The sequence below is a fragment of the Phaethon lepturus genome, unplaced genomic scaffold (genome assembly GCF_000687285.1).
Source record: "Phaethon lepturus isolate BGI_N335 unplaced genomic scaffold, ASM68728v1 scaffold49993, whole genome shotgun sequence".
NCBI classification, from domain to species: Eukaryota; Metazoa; Chordata; class Aves; order Phaethontiformes; family Phaethontidae; genus Phaethon; species Phaethon lepturus.
The window spans coordinates 80-15,899 of NW_010530739.1; the positions used below are offsets into that span (position 1 = coordinate 80).

The 15,820-nt window shown below is 38.8% G+C and overlaps 1 protein-coding gene across 1 annotated transcript; it reads right to left on the reverse strand.

The window, feature by feature from the left end:
- Window positions 1-228: 228 nt before the first annotated feature.
- On the reverse strand, window positions 229-1,662 carry LOC104618689 (zinc finger protein 217-like). Its single transcript, XM_010284345.1, has one exon. The coding sequence runs from the start codon at window positions 1,660-1,662 to the stop codon at window positions 229-231; it is 1,434 nt and encodes a 477-aa protein (XP_010282647.1).
- Window positions 1,663-15,820: the final 14,158 nt, after the last annotated feature.

Genomic DNA, 15,820 nt, shown 5'->3' on the forward strand with positions numbered 1-15,820 from the left:
AAAGTATTTCAATGATTCCAGTAATACAAATCATAACTGCAAGAAGGCCCAACACAACTTCAAAGATCTCAAAATGGCCGTGTCAGAACCTTCCTCTCCCTCTCATTCTTCTCTTTTGCCTATCCCTCACCAGAACTTTTCTAATCCTGTCCGAGTTTTGAAAATATAACTGAGAAAGGCAAGATGCATTCTTTGGCTCCAAAGAGTTCCTACACAATACAGTAAAAGCTATTTCAAACTTAGGCGCTCAAAACACTGCTCACCTAAATTAAGTGTTTCCGGAAGCCCATCTTCAGATCCATCTTCAGAGCCTCCTTCTATTCGTTCTCCTGCTCCATTTTCATCCAGACTTGCAATTATATCACCACAGCACGTCCTCGAAGCAGCTGAAGTCTCTCCATCAGTCCGTCTGTCTCTCTTATGTACTCTGGAATGAAGGACTAGCTGGTGGTATGTTCTGAAGGCTTTACCACACTCTGAACAGTGTGTTGGTTTCTCTTTGTTCTGCGACATTTTAGAATCCATCTCCATAGAAGGCACTTCACCACCGGGATGCTTCAATTTGTCTTGAGATAAGTTACCATTCCCTGTATAACTGCTGTTTTTATTTACTTTTGACTTCCCTGTAGTTTCAGTCTGGCTACCTTTATTTGAATTCCAAATTTCACCAAGTTCTTCTTTATCAGAAGATGAGTCATCATTATCTGTACTTCCTTCTTGCCCTGGTTCTTTAATTTGGCCATGGCCAACTGCAACTTTACCTTTGGTAGCCAGCTGCCATGCTTGATATGTGTTGAAAGGATCTAGTTCAGCTATCCATTTCACAGGTTTTTGTGATTTGTCTTTTTCTGGAACCAAGTTTGGTCTTAAGTTCAAGAATCGCAAAAATTCCTCTCTTTGAGACCTTTCTTCTGCATTAGGTTCACCAGTCACTTGGGGGCTTTCACCATTGGGTACCGATTCTTTGGTGTGCACTTTACTGTGCTCAATTAGAGTCTCTTTATTGAGAAATAGGAAACCACAAACCATACAAATTTTGTAAGGTGACGTTACATTTTCAGTTACATGCTCCTGCACCACCTCATTTATTGTTATGGGGCTTTCAGAACCTTGTTGGTGCTTGTTTCTAGAACCAGGCTTTCCAGTATGCGTTCTCATGTGATTTTTGAGGAACCAAGGCTCTTTAAATCTTCTTCCACATACATTACACCAATATGTGAAAGAATCTTTATGCTTTTTCATGTGTGCCTCAACATCAAAAGCCTCATCAAAAGTTTGCCCACAAACTTCACAACTAAGTTCTTCACTGTCCTTTTCATTGTTCGGAGAAGGCAAGTTTGTTCTTACTTGACATTTATCTAGAGGACTAAGATACTCTGCTTCAACACGCAGGACAGCTGGTTCACAAAGAGTGGGCCTATGCTGAGTTAAAACATGCTTACCAAGTTCTTCAGGATGTTTAAAAGTCTCATCACAAAACATACAGTCCAGAGGCATGCATCCCTCAGCTTGCATGAGAAACTTTTCTTGAAAGCTTTTGTAAGAAATTGTGTTTGTTCCTTTTATTGTCATTGAGGCATCATTATTCTCCATCTGTGCACCAACGGTACTGGCTATTCCATCCGGTCCATCCATGTATGCCAAGAGAGGCTGAGTTGGCATGTTTCCTACGTTCTGTTCCCTATTACGTGTTTTAATGTAAGGTTTCAGTTCTTTGGGGATGCTCACTGATCACAATAAGGACACTTGTAAAGTTCTCCAACACGAGCTTACAAGTCTGCAAAGCTAAAAGACCTCTGCCAGGAAAAAGATTTTTTCCGCAAGCAAAAAATTATTTCTTTTTCATTTTTATCTGTGTTCACACATCAGTGAAGTGTATCCATCGGTTCTCTCAGGGACGGAATGAGCTTTTTTGGAACTATTTCTTCTGCTTTTTCAAGTCGGTACAAACAGTCAGTTGCACTTAGTTTTTTTGGACAAACATTTCAAATAGTTGCATTGGGAAAAATACACTCAAGGACGAGTTCAGTGCCACAGAGAACTCCAGCACCTAGAGAAGAGACAAAATAGTCAGTCAGACTTTTCAAAAGAAAAGGAAGGTATTGTCTCCCAAATAATGAAAACATTAGGGCAAGAGAACTATCGAATGCTCTCAAACACAGAAAGCATACTTTTAATAATTAGTCAGTGAGGGATAGCTAGAAGGCAGCTGGGTCACTCTTCTACCTACTGCAGTTGAAATAATACTGTCTTGAACATCCTTGTATTCCATGAGCTGGGCTTCTGTATTAAGACTGCCGTATAAAAGCAATACTTTGCCTACTATCTATTCTAAACCTACTCATATCCAGTTACATAAAGCTGATGAAACCGTATTTCAATACATACATTGTTGAATTCATAACAAGTAAATGCAGCAAGCCAAAGTAACCTTTCCTCAAACCTGTGAAACCAGTGTTTAGAGGTACAGTAAAACTTCACTTGTTTGTTCTACAAGGGTTGTTGAGCAAGAGATTTTTCCCCTGCTCCAAGACTAGACAGCTTGGAATTGGCTTTCAGAGTTCTGGTATACAGTAGGCATCAGTACAAATCTTTGTATTATGAACTTCACAAATACCCCTACTCAAAGCTTTTACTGTCATCCACAGATTTGCAATCTCTGTGACAATTTTGGGCTGGTACAATTAGATCATCTCAAAGTTTGAAATAAACTAATTATACTGTTTCTTGAACAGTAGTTTAGTATTTAAATCATTTAAGAGGCCAACTGTTGCACTCTAAAAGGAAATGCTTCTAATTTCAAATTGCACGCAACAAAAAATGTGCTTTATTGATTATACACGAAAGGGAAGGTTAGAAATGCCACAAGATTAAAAGGGTGCTAATATAGTTAATCACAACTCCAATTTACATCTCTATGTCTATAAGAATTATAATGTCTGCTAGCAGCAATTAATGGCCACCACCCTTTGTGTTGTCAAATTAAGAGTTTTGTGGAGTTCAGGACCTGCTTGATGTACTTTTTGGATAAAGATGACGTCTACCAAACTAATACTAGACCATATAAATTGAAGAGGAATCATTCTGAGATGAGGCACATTTCCAAATACATGAATATCCAATGAAAAGAATGCATTCAAAAATTGACTCAAACTTCAAACTTCAGCAAATTATTTCATAAAAGACAGCTGGCCAGTGATTCGCATTACTTGAATTAATATGCCTCAAAACACAATATGCTCTATAGATCTTGCAGTAAAAGACGGTATGGGCATCTCAACTTCCACCTCTGCCTTGCTTTTATTTGGAAAAAAATTGAAACATTTTGCTTCATTTCAGTCAAAGAAAGGGTAACAATTCAAAGACAACCCTGTAATAGTTCAGGCTACAGGGATTTCCATGACAAGCAGTTGCAGCAGGTGAAGATGTGGCTATCTATGGAGCTGAAGTTACCTTCTCCAGCCTCTTCTGATCAGCAGTGCCAGGATGACAGAAAAAGGTGGTTGTAAGCCATTAAATCTTAACCCATTTCAGTAGAAATCAGCCACCAGAACTTGAACTACTTATGCAGTTCAGTGGCCCAAACATGCTTCCCCGCGAGCAGGTAACACTCCTGAAAGGTCACCTGCTGGCAGAACCAGTGTGTCTATCAGCCACGGGAGCTTCATGGGACAGGACCTTTAAGCAGTTGAAGTGAGAAGGCAGCTACCTATAGACCCATGGTTCGATATGACGCCTTCAACTATACTGGATACCTTTCCCTGCCACAGACAGTAATCATCCACGATACGACATCTGAAACACTTCATCCACTCGCTGCGCTACAGCCTTGCCCTGAGAATACTCTTTGGTTTTAATTTGAAAACTTAACAGCTCCTTTTCCACCATCATGCAGACAAGAAGATCCTGGAGCCTAATGAAGGTAGATAAACAAAACTGCCAAAATGCCAATACAGAATAAAATTATTGTTGCCAGTTGCTTGTCTTCCATATTTTTTTTTTCCTTATCTCCAGAGCTTAGTGTCTTCATTGTCCAGTCCTCTAATCCAGGTCTAGACAATGATCAAATCTAATACCAAGAAACACTCCTAGCTGTTTTTAAACCCAAGATGTTTCAGGACTGGGCCAAAGACTCATCACATGCCAAGCTAAACATGAATGGAGGGATCTTGGGAGGGGTAAGGTGGAACATGTAAGAGGGTACAAGCCACTGGCTGACAGGTTGACAGCAACAAAACGTGGGTTTTCTGCAGCCAAAGTCTCTTTTCTAACTATACCCTTTTTCCTCATTTTCAGTTTTATCACTGCCATGATTAACACTTCCTCTCTGCATAATGACTCAAATAATCTTTTGTAATAGGCAGGTTCAGCATGTGGTGCGACACTTCGGAATTGCCGCCTTTGCCTTTCTACCTTCCCCGTGCAGTTTTGACTTGCTGGCTTTCACTCACCCCTTACAGGCAGGTGGAGAAGCTGTAACAAAAGTTTGAAGCTGAAGTATTCACAAAGCTTTCCTTTTGTAAAACACAAGGAAAAACATATCAAAGGGTGCTGGTTCGCATGTTTTACTTCATGTTTCAACTTGTCGTTTTGTTCTATTTCTACTGTAGTTTTAAGAGGTATTTTTTACACAACAGGATAACATGCTGTGGCAAAGCTCATGCACATAAATGGTGACTATCGGCCTGAAAATAATTTATTTGCAAACCAAAAATGAATAGCAACTTTGAAAGACTCCTGAACACCTATCATGAATATCCAAAAAAACCTGAACAAACTTAAGAGTTTAATGCATTTACACTCAGAGCCACAGGTAAGCACTCTGCAGTAATAGGTATAAGAATCGTCCTACAAAAAGGCCAGAGGCATTTCTGGGGTATGAAGTCAGAGCCGAACGCCAGCATGCCTGAAGTCCCACGTACTGAATTGCTGAGATTCGTCATCAACTATTTCCTTGCTAGTGTCTACAAACACAGAAAAAGCTGATCGCGCTTTGTTACGCTTGCCGCTTTGTGGCGTTACAACGTGGCATACACAATAGAGCAACAAGAATTAAGTCACTGTAGGGAGCAAACAGATGAAAACCAGCAGAAACCCACCCTCAGTCCCCCATCCTCCACAGCGTTCTGGCACAAGGGTAGAAGAGACACCCTTGTAACAGGGACCACCACACACGGTTCTACTCAAACCTAGCCTAGTATAATACAAACATTTGTTAAAAACCATATGCTTCAAGATTTATTAGAATTTAAATAAAGGACAGGCATAGATCAAATGTAGGGAAGGCCCCGGGTTGGTCACTGATGTGTGAAAAATCCACCTCAATCAATCAGTAACATTTTCTCTGGCAAGCCCTTTGAAAATGGGTCTGTTTCAATTCTTATCTCATTTAAATGTATCTGAGCAGACATTACTCAACTGTGTAAAGCTAAACCTGTCCTCACAACTGCACATATAAATACAGAGCATATAGCTAACACACGGATCATGGGAGCCGTTTAACAGGAGTTTGGATCCAAATCTTATTAGGTATCAATAGGGTTGAACAAGCCCTTTGGAGACTTCTCCCATAGCTCTTCAAAGAGCTTTACACACCTCCACCAACCTGTGTTAGCTGCTGAACGCTTTTCAAGCTTTCACTGTTTTTAATAGAAGGCTCTGAACACTTTTGAAGAACTGGCCACAGCTCATCCTCTAGGCAGCATTGCAAAGCAGAGCAAGATATTCCTGTTTTAGGAATCTGAAATGCCTATTTGCAGTTCAGGCAACTATTGTTCTTGGATATACCATCATATACAGGAGAGAGTACCTATAGACTTAAAAAAACGCCGGTAGCATTTTTGAAGAAAACTGCAGATGCAACTAGACAGAATTATATTTAAACTGGGGAGAAAAGGTAATACTACTGGAGTCCAAAGAAGGTGAGCTAGAAAGCTCTAGTCTTATTTTTGTTTCTGGTGGTTACACACTTCACTCTGGTTAGATATATGGCATTCACAAGTAGGCATGATTTTACATTCTCACTGTTTAGACGGGCCGACACATGCTAAAACTACAAACCAAGTATCTGCACTAGGATTTTATCCATTATTAACAAAACCTTTCTTCCTAGTAAAGATACTATTATGCCTTGGATTTGAGCACCAAAAATGCTGATTAATTACATTCCTACTATTCAAAACCCTGTAGGCAGTGGCAAAACTATCAAGAGTTGCCTTAATTCTCTACTGTTGCTTCCTTGGGAAAGTGGACAACCTGCAGTTTTGAAGAGCACTGTGACTGTTTGTGGCTGAAGGTCTGTATATTAGCTCCACAAAAAAAATACAGTACCTGGGCTTCTTCTGTTGTCTTTCAGAAGACAAAAAGAACAGACACGACACACCAGTATTGGTCAGAGAGATTGAGTAAAGGAACAGAACAAAACAGGAAATCCTTCCTTCCAATAGCTGAAAAGCGATAAATTTGCTACAGATTAACTCAAGGTTGAAAATACAGAATGTGTATCTCTCCTCACGTTAAAGTGAGTCAGGAAATCTTGACTTCTGGCTTCCCTATCCATTTCTAAATGTCAACACGCATCTCCCACCAGAGTCCGGGGCCCACACGTCCCAGTGGTTGTTGCAGCTGCCTTGAGGTGAACGAGCAGGTCAGGAGGAACCCGTCCCGCTCAGCACCCCGGGACATGGGTGGTGCGGTACCAGAGCGGCACCGTCCAGAACCGACAAATTCTGCGCAAGGCAGGATGCCAACTATCGCACTTTATTCTCCCAACAGTCCAGGGCCTGAGCAGTTAGCAAATTTAGTTCACAACTGAGCCGTGTTTGGCTATATGGCCTTCAGTCAAATATTTCAACAGCTCTGCGGCGATACCTGTTATAAACACCACAAAAAATACATAAATAAAGATTGAACTGGACAGATGAGAACATCTTGTTTTCATTGCACTTGCCACACAACCTAAGAACCACACCAAAAAGCTGCTGCATATAAATGGATTATTAAAACAGAAATTTTTAATTAAGTGCCTGTAGAGAAGTTTAATTTCTTTTTATTAAATTACACAACCAAAGACTACACATTACAGTCTCTCAGATTTCTTTGGGAAATGACCTATCAGTAGTAATTTTATTGCATTTCTAATTCCGGCATTTCAAAATTTCTATGAATATGTCATAAAAACTCTAGACACACCTTTCAGAGAGTAGCAAAGTCTAACCATTGAATTTCCCATTTTAAACACTACAGAGCACTCTGAATACAAGCTGCACAGCTCGTATCAGGAAAAACAACTATACCTTGCCAATTCTGCGCTAGCAAAAATATTGTTAAACTGTAAAAAGCAAGCGAGAACAATTACAGAAGTTAACCTAGTTGCTGCAACATTTTCTTAAAAACAGAAGAAAACTCGAAGAGTAACAACTAAGCACGTGATACTTCGTTACTGTTCTGTACACGAGAAGATACGTGCTCGGACATAACTACCCCGACAGTTAGCAGGTCCTTCAGTTCAAGGCAAGCAGCAGAGCTACCGCTCTCTAACACATGAGATCCTTTCAAAAAAGCTGTCTTCCGTTTTCCTCATGTTTCAAGAAGTTTTAGGACATTAAGAGTCATATTACATGAAACATTCTTTTATCTTGGTATGTTTATACCTTAGAACAGGTTGACTGCTCTTTGGCATTGCTAATTAAATAGATTTTATACTGCTGATTGCTTATTGGAAACCACAAGTTATGTAAACACCTTTTTTATTTTTATTTATTTTTATTTCAATCTCAAAGTTTTGCTTTTTCAGAAGAGTTGTTCCAGTTCTACCTAATGAACATAAATAAAATTAACCAGTTAACAGCACTTTTTCCTCACTCAGACCACAAATAAAAACTACCTTATGGACAGCATCTATTTTGTCTGGGCACATCTATATTCAGGTATAGTATTGATCATAGGCAGAGTAGCTCACCTATAAAGAAATACAACTTCAAATTCTCATATAAAAGCCTGAGCCAAGGCTGAACTTTGCTTACTTGGAGCAACTTGCATACATACACACACACACATATATAAAAATTGCATAAAGTTAAACCAGTTGCACCACACCTAGTAGACACACAGGATATTAAGCAGAAATACCATCCCAAGTAGTTGCTAACAATATTCAAGAGCTTCAAGCTCTCAAGATAGTACCTGTGTACCCAGCTTGTGTGTAGCGTTTGCAGAGGCCACCAGTGACAACGGCTCCGTTGTAGGAGCAGTACTGGTGTGCTGTGGCCTTCACAGGCTCCTGTGGTTAGTCAGAAGGTGAAGCAAAGTGTTACTGCGAGGTTCTCCTTTACCAGTTGCTCCAAAACATTAGTCAGACTTCCACCCATCCACAAGGTGAAATTTCAAGTTTGTCTCCACAGGTGTTAGGGTTTTTATGGCAACCACACAACTTCCTTTCTCCATTTAAGAAGAAACACATACATGTCACACCTCACGCAATAAGGTGTTTGCCTGTTAAATAGAAATGTCTTTCCTACCCCAATATGAGGGGGAAAGATAGCCCCGACATTTAGGGAAGATGACACGCTCTTTGCTGCATAGACTGTGACCTTATTTCTGAAAAGGTACAACTGCCCATCTGCCAACGACTTCAGTTAAAACGCTGCAAAGCTATATAGGAGAGCACAGATAAAACATTATTTCGCAGAACAGAAGAATCAGCTCTTCTTCATAACACTACATGAAGCCAACAATTTACTCTTTACTACTTTGCGTGCTGTTGCTTTCTAGGGAAGGGAAGAGCTGCTCCCTTCTATCTTTTAACAGTAAATCATTTAACACAACTTCCCAGTGTCTGTCTTTGTTAACGGAGGAGCATGTGCATACCCCCAACATTGTTTCTCATCCACATGTGTTTTTACATCAAGTGTTCAAATACAAACATGTTTTTAAATAGTTTGTTAACAGTTCACTCTGATAAAGAACTAACATGAGCACTTTTAAAGGAAATGAAAATTTAGGGGGAGGAAGGGGAGGAAGAGTTGTTTGTTTCAGTTGCAGGAAAGATCAAAACGAAGACGTTCAGGTTGAAAAGAGAACATAAAAGATGACCCCAAATTGGAATTTCCACTCCCTAAATCTGCAAACTTAAGTCCCCTTGTTAGTCCTCATCCTTCAGGCCTGAAGTTTTCAAAGTTATCCTAAACTTAAAACTCTTAGAGGAGTTTCTCATGGCTTATCTTCTTATCCTCTCTCTTAGAGAGGCTACTTTGTTTTCCTCAGTTACAGTCCCTTCCAACAACACCGCAGAGCTTTCCAATGCAATGATACCACGACAATTCATAAAAACAGAACTGAAGAAACAGAGACATACCTACCACAACGAGAGAATGTTATTGTCCAGGCATTTCTCCAAACACTTTAGAACGATTTTGTATTGAAAGCTCTTTTGTAGTCAGATAAGACAGACACATATGCAAGTCTTTTTCCCCCTGAAGTCTAGCAAACAGGATTTTAATCACCAGTGGAAAATAACTAGTAGTTAATAATGAACAATATTAGGAAAACTCCCTCCCCCTATTTCAGACATCTACACTAATAGAAACAAAGGATATCCTTTCTCTAAAAAACCTTTTCCTGCGGAGTCCCTTTTTCTTTAAGGCTATATGTCTAACTGTTTTGGCAAAGGATGGATGAGCTGAATGTGTCTCCTCAGTGAATTGAATGCCTCTCCTATCAAAAGATGTAATTATTCCTTTTAAAGCAGAGAACATGTAAGCTTGCATCATTTTGCACATGTTTTTTCCTCCACTGAGCAAGAGTAAATATAAAAGAGACTAAATCTTGGCATTAGAGGAGGAAGTATTGCTACAAATAAGTATTGACTTTGAAAGTTCAGAAGGACTGCTCTAATGGCCACATTTTCCCCCTTTTTTTCCTCTCTTATTAGGAGATAATTTCTTAGGAGCCACAAAACCAAAGCATATTTTAGACAATATGAAGTGGCCAATACCTGCTGTAGAAAGGCTGAAAGACAAGAGGGATCCTATTTAAAATAAGTCTGGGACACATTTCACCACTGCTATAAGATGATGCAACTTCATTAAATCAAGAAGTTACATGCACTTAAACTGGCAATGACCCCTTACCTTACAAAACAGCTTATTGTTCTCTCTCACAGCAGGTAAAGACTCTCTTGGTGGAGCGAGTTATACATTTTTATTGTTGAGTCAGTCTCACCTTACATAGACTGCCTTATATGTTTAGTTTTGGTTTTCATTTGAAAGAAGATATTTTCAGAGACCTTAAAAGCAAACTTGACTTTTTTTTACTTCTTGGCAGAAGGATGTCAGGTCTCTCCAGTGGCCACAACTACAAAGCAGCGGTGAATTCAGAGTTTACCAAATTAGACTTAATTCCTTATTACTCAAGAGCCAGGAGTTCCTCTGTAGCAATTATAGGCAAGTTGCATCCCTTTGGGCAGCATTGGTGAAATAACAGGAAAACAGATTCTTTATTATTCCTGAATTTGAGAGTAGTAGTCACTTCCAACAAGTTCACTTTGTTAAGGTCATTCATCTTCCCTAGTGCTCTCACCTGAATTCAACTCCGAGTCTAACTCTTACCCAAGACAGCTCAAACCCCTGTACCTTGGAAGAAAAAGCAGCAAGTTCTTATCCCTCCCCTCTGCAGAGCACTGACTTTGAAGTTGTCACTTTCAAAGGTATCCACAACTATGTATTTGCAAGAATCAGCCTTGAAAGATGGAAAAAGGTACACAGTCCAGGAGAAAGACATTTACTTCTACTTAAGTCATCCCCAGACTAGCATCTGAAGATACTAAAACAGGAAAGTGCTAAAAATAGACACTTCAAATAGCTGCCTCCTTTCTTCAGTGCAGGTGGGAGATCTCCCAGAGACCCACCTAGACTGATGGAGACTAAACCTCTTTAACTGCCTAGCATTACGTTATCTCACATTAGTGGACTGAAGGGGTGTATGTGAGGATGTAGTCCAACATACTGGGCTTCACAGTGCCAAACTCTCCTGGAAAGGAGAGTTCGCATCCACAAGGAACTGACCTTTCACAAAGAGGCAGTAATTTTATATACACATTTTACTACACTAAGAAAAAAAAGATTGGAATCAAACATTAAAGCTAAACAGAAATCGTGGCTTCTCCAGCACAACTTTACATCCATTTTCCTTACAATGTACTAAACATCATAGTCTTTGGAGTACATGTAATTTGCTGCTTCCTACCTGTGTACCAAGAGAGGCTGACATAGTCCCAAGGACTTCACCCAACCAGTTCTCAACTATCATGATAATGTGTAAGCACAATACAAGGGCCTTTAATTTCCCTCATGTAGTTTATGTCAGAGGCAAACTGCGCTCGCTTTATTACGCTGAAAAATGCAAGTGTACCCATTGCGCATAAACAAACTCAGACTTTGATACTTTTAGTTACATAAAATCTTTAGCACATAGAAAATCACTATCCGGTCAATTATTCACTTATATTTGGATGGGTTTCTGCTCGAATCTTGAAGTCACACTGATCTACGTAATTTTCCTGCATTTTCTAACCACATTTCCTCTTGTACTTTCTTTTGAAATTCTCAAGGCAGTCCGATAACCGATTCCATCTTCTGCGATGAACTCAAAGACATTATATTTCAAAACAAGTATGTCAACTGTATTTTTGATTTGTAACTCATTTACCTCAGCACGTACATTGTCTTACTTTGAAACTGAAATTCTGTTCTTGTTGTACCACTTGGCCTCCTGCCCCCTTTAAAAAAAAAAAATGAAGGAGGAAGACTCAAAAGAGCTAGATTTATGATAAGTTATAAACTATGCTCTGACCAAAGGCATGTGATTACAAGAGTATACGTTTTCATATTTTCTTCCCCACTGACATACACCCAGGTTTGGCATAAATAAGTTTTCATCAGCAAGAAAACAAGATTCTTTGGGAATTTCACTGAAAAAACTTTATTCCTAAAAGCAAATCCTTTTGAGAGTAGCTTTCTGTTTGGAGATACACAAAAACCTAGGTAAGTTTAGGCTGGAAAAGTATGTCTGGGTTTTTTTAATCCTAAAATACAACACACACTGAGAATCTTACATAGCTTGGTCATATCCTTTTCCTTACTTTTGTATTCAGTTGCAAATCTCTTGTGGCATGAGTCACATCTCTCTAAAAGCATGCATACAGCAGTCAGCAGAATCCCCTGATCGTATTAATGCTCCAGAAAGAATAACTTTTTTGTTACTAAAGTCACCTTAAAAAAGCGGGTCAAGGGTCATCAGAAATGACCCAAACTCCATTAAAAGTAAATAGCAGTTTGAAATTAATGTAGTTATGAGATATGGAAAGAGTATCTGGCTGGAACGCTGATGTTCTAAATCAAGAGTCTCAGAAATAAGAGGGCTGAGCTGGCACACGGCAGCCCTGCTGTAACTGAAATGTACTGTCTTGCTATATTTAAAGACAATACCTCAACAGCTAAGTATTAGAACATTTTAAGTGAGCTAAATAAGCATAAGACACAGGCAAATATCCTCGGTTATTTAGTCATCCCGAAAGCAGTGTGGAAGTGTGAGGGCGAGTTCAAAGGTCAAACTCTTCTTTCAGCTCCTTGCAAAGAAAAGAAAGCTTAGCCCATTTTACCTTGGGGAAGGGGACTCTTCCCTCCATGCGCCAGCGGTAGTTACAGCGTTTCATAACACAGGAAAGAGGGAGTGTATTTACATATACAGTGTATGGAATCTTTTACTAGGACAATGAATTCCAAATGAAGATTCAGGTTAGAATGAGTTGGGACAACAAAAAGTCCCAAAGAACAAAGGGAAGTCAAAATTTACTTAACATTTCCCCAGAGCTGCTTAATTGCAAACTCTCAGATTTTTGTAACTAAAAGTTTAATGTAATCACCATTTTGAAAGTCTAAGTGAAACCCACAGTTCCCTTTTAAAATTATTTCCCCCGATCACAGCAATAACTTAGCACTTTGTTCATATAAAAACATGATATTAAACTATCAAAATAGTTTTAAATGAAAATGTAGTAGTAAGGAGAAGATGATACATTCTGAAGATTAGAAGTGCTCAAAAAGGAATTTTCTGAGTGGGATCTAATTAAAGGGGAAACCAAAATGAAGTAACCTTTTGTGTAAGACAGTCTGATAAAAGGTGCTAAAGTTTATTATCGTCCTCTTTCCAGCCCCTACCCTAAATCTTGGTCTCCCCACCCCTACCAAAACAAAGAGAGAGGGAAAAAAACAAAAACCACCACACAACCAAAACCATTATTCACTTAAAATGAAGGAAAAGAAGAAAAAAAAAATCCTCTAATCCAAAGCCTGGAAGCCATTCTCTAAAGACTACTTAATATGAAACTTTGTTTACAAGATACAAATATAGCCTTCTTACCACATTCAAAACCAGAAAACATCCACTTATTTAAAGAAATGTTGTTTCTATTTTGATCAACAAGGACGTAGGTACTCATTTTAAATTTAAATTCGGCCCCAATAGTGCCATATGAATGGTTTAAATTCATATATGATATGCACTGTTTAAAAATGTTTAAACAAAGGAAGTAGGAAAAGCCTCAAAATACACAGCAAAACTTAATGGCTTCAATTTTAAAATATATACTGATTGCAGCATGGCAAAATTATTCTCTCATGCTTACAGCCAGTCTTCAGAAAGAATAAGTGCAGTCAGTGTAGTAATTTGTCCCACTGGAAATTCTGTATAAAACATCTACCTAAAATAAACAAGGCTTCGCAGCAAGAATCGTCAGTTGCCATTAAGGACACACCTTAAAGTTCTTACCACACAGTAACTAAACAAGTACAAACTAGTGGTGACTGTTTGCTACTTTTGTCTGAAAAGTTAATGAGATCAATTCACTCCTCAGTATCAGATCTTAAGATAATTTTCTTAAAAACGCAAGAGACAAACAACCCCAAAACACGAATACCCAGGCTTCGAGTGTCTGATGTTTTATCAGAATGCCTAAGGTTCTTGTAAACACGAATATGAATATTAACATTTAAACCTGACGCTACGTGATACTAAAAGGTAAAACGCTTAACTGCTAAGAACACCAGTGCTCCGGCACTGGAAGGCAGCTGTTGTTCCCCTGCCTTTTCTTTTGTTGTGCTTAATCTCATGTCAAGTCATTCAACCAACTCCAAAGCGATGAAGACATAATTGCACAACCTTAACTAAAAACTGATCTACTGTTCTTAAATAGCTATATATACTGTTTAACGATTTTCAAAAAGGCTAACATATGAAAAAGAATCTATAGAATTCAAATCAGCAACTCTGGTGCATGCGGAAGAGTTGCTTGGCTGTAGGCCAAGCCAATCAATAATCACTGTAATAACCATGTTTCTAAAGTTATTTGTTTTTCATATTCATCATCCTAAAAACTTAAAAGACAAAACCTGATAACTCATACTGCTTTCAAGAACGAGCTGAGAGAGAGAAAATCCAAATATTTTGCACAGAATTACAATATTGCTCATTAAAAAAACGCTACTGAAAGGTTAGTGATCACAAAGCCACATTCCTGCCACAGATCTTAAAATATTGACTCAGTTACAGAACTAGTAAAGGGGAAGGAAAAAAAAAAAAAACACACCACTCCTCCACCCTTTCCCTCCCCCTCTGCCAAAGAATGCAGTTTATCCTACTTATTTGAAACTCTCCTTTTGTATTTTCCAAGAAAACGCTTAAACCTTAGTGTGGACATCACAAATGAAAGTATTAGTCGTATTCCCAAACCTACAGTTAATAAGAGCTCCTAAGAGCAATAAAACATGGCGTTAAAGCATTTGCAAGCCATTGTCATAGCCCTGTGCTCTGATACCTTTGCAGACACAAAACCAGCCCCCACCAACCACCAAGCCTGTAAGCACTGGTCAGCAAGTCAATGCCTGCTATTCAACTTGTAGTTAGGCGTTTTATTTCTGTGTCTTCCAGATCATATCACTCCTGCATTTCAGGGCCTAATAAAATGTGAAGAATGATATGCTCCCTCTCTCTCGTTGCATCTGAAACTGCGTTATTTCCCTCTCTTCTTTTTCACACATTCTTACAAAAACTTCCCTTTTCACATACTTCTGTAAGAAAACATTTCACTGCATCTACTTCAGTTCCTATTTCTATTTTCGATTTTCAACTAGATCCTTCTGCTACTGCCTCCCCCTCAAACCCACTGGTAGGAACCGATGTAGTTTTAAAGCTCTCAAGGTCATTTCAGAATGAAAAAAAAAAAAAGTTGTTGCCTTAAAAAAAAAGCCTTTAAAAACACAAAACCCCTAAGCTAAACCCTTTTCAAATTCAAACGCCTTTCATCAGCAGATCAATATCCCAATATAAAGATTTTTGTTCACCACCGCTTCAAAACTATTACACTTCATTTCAAATACTTACTGGGAGTCACAGAGCACATTTTATGGGATGGCTCATTAGAGTACATAGACCTTACTTTGGCTGCAGGTTTTCTGTGTGGGAAACAAACAAACAAACAAACAAAAAAACCTCACACCCAGAAACAAAGTCCAGTGGGTATCACGGAACAGGAATGAAACCCAATCTCCTTATATTCTAGAATTTTGTTGTCCTCGCTTGGCAACCTCTTTTGTTGCCTAAGAAGTCAGTTGAGGCTTATTTATTTATTTTCTGAACTTCCTATTCCCCTTAAAAAAAGAGAAACACGATGCCAAAGACATTATGAGGAAGGGATTAGCCTTTAGAAGACAAAGGTAAACGAAACAAAAACTGCAAAACGGATCAATAAACTTTTCATTAAGAG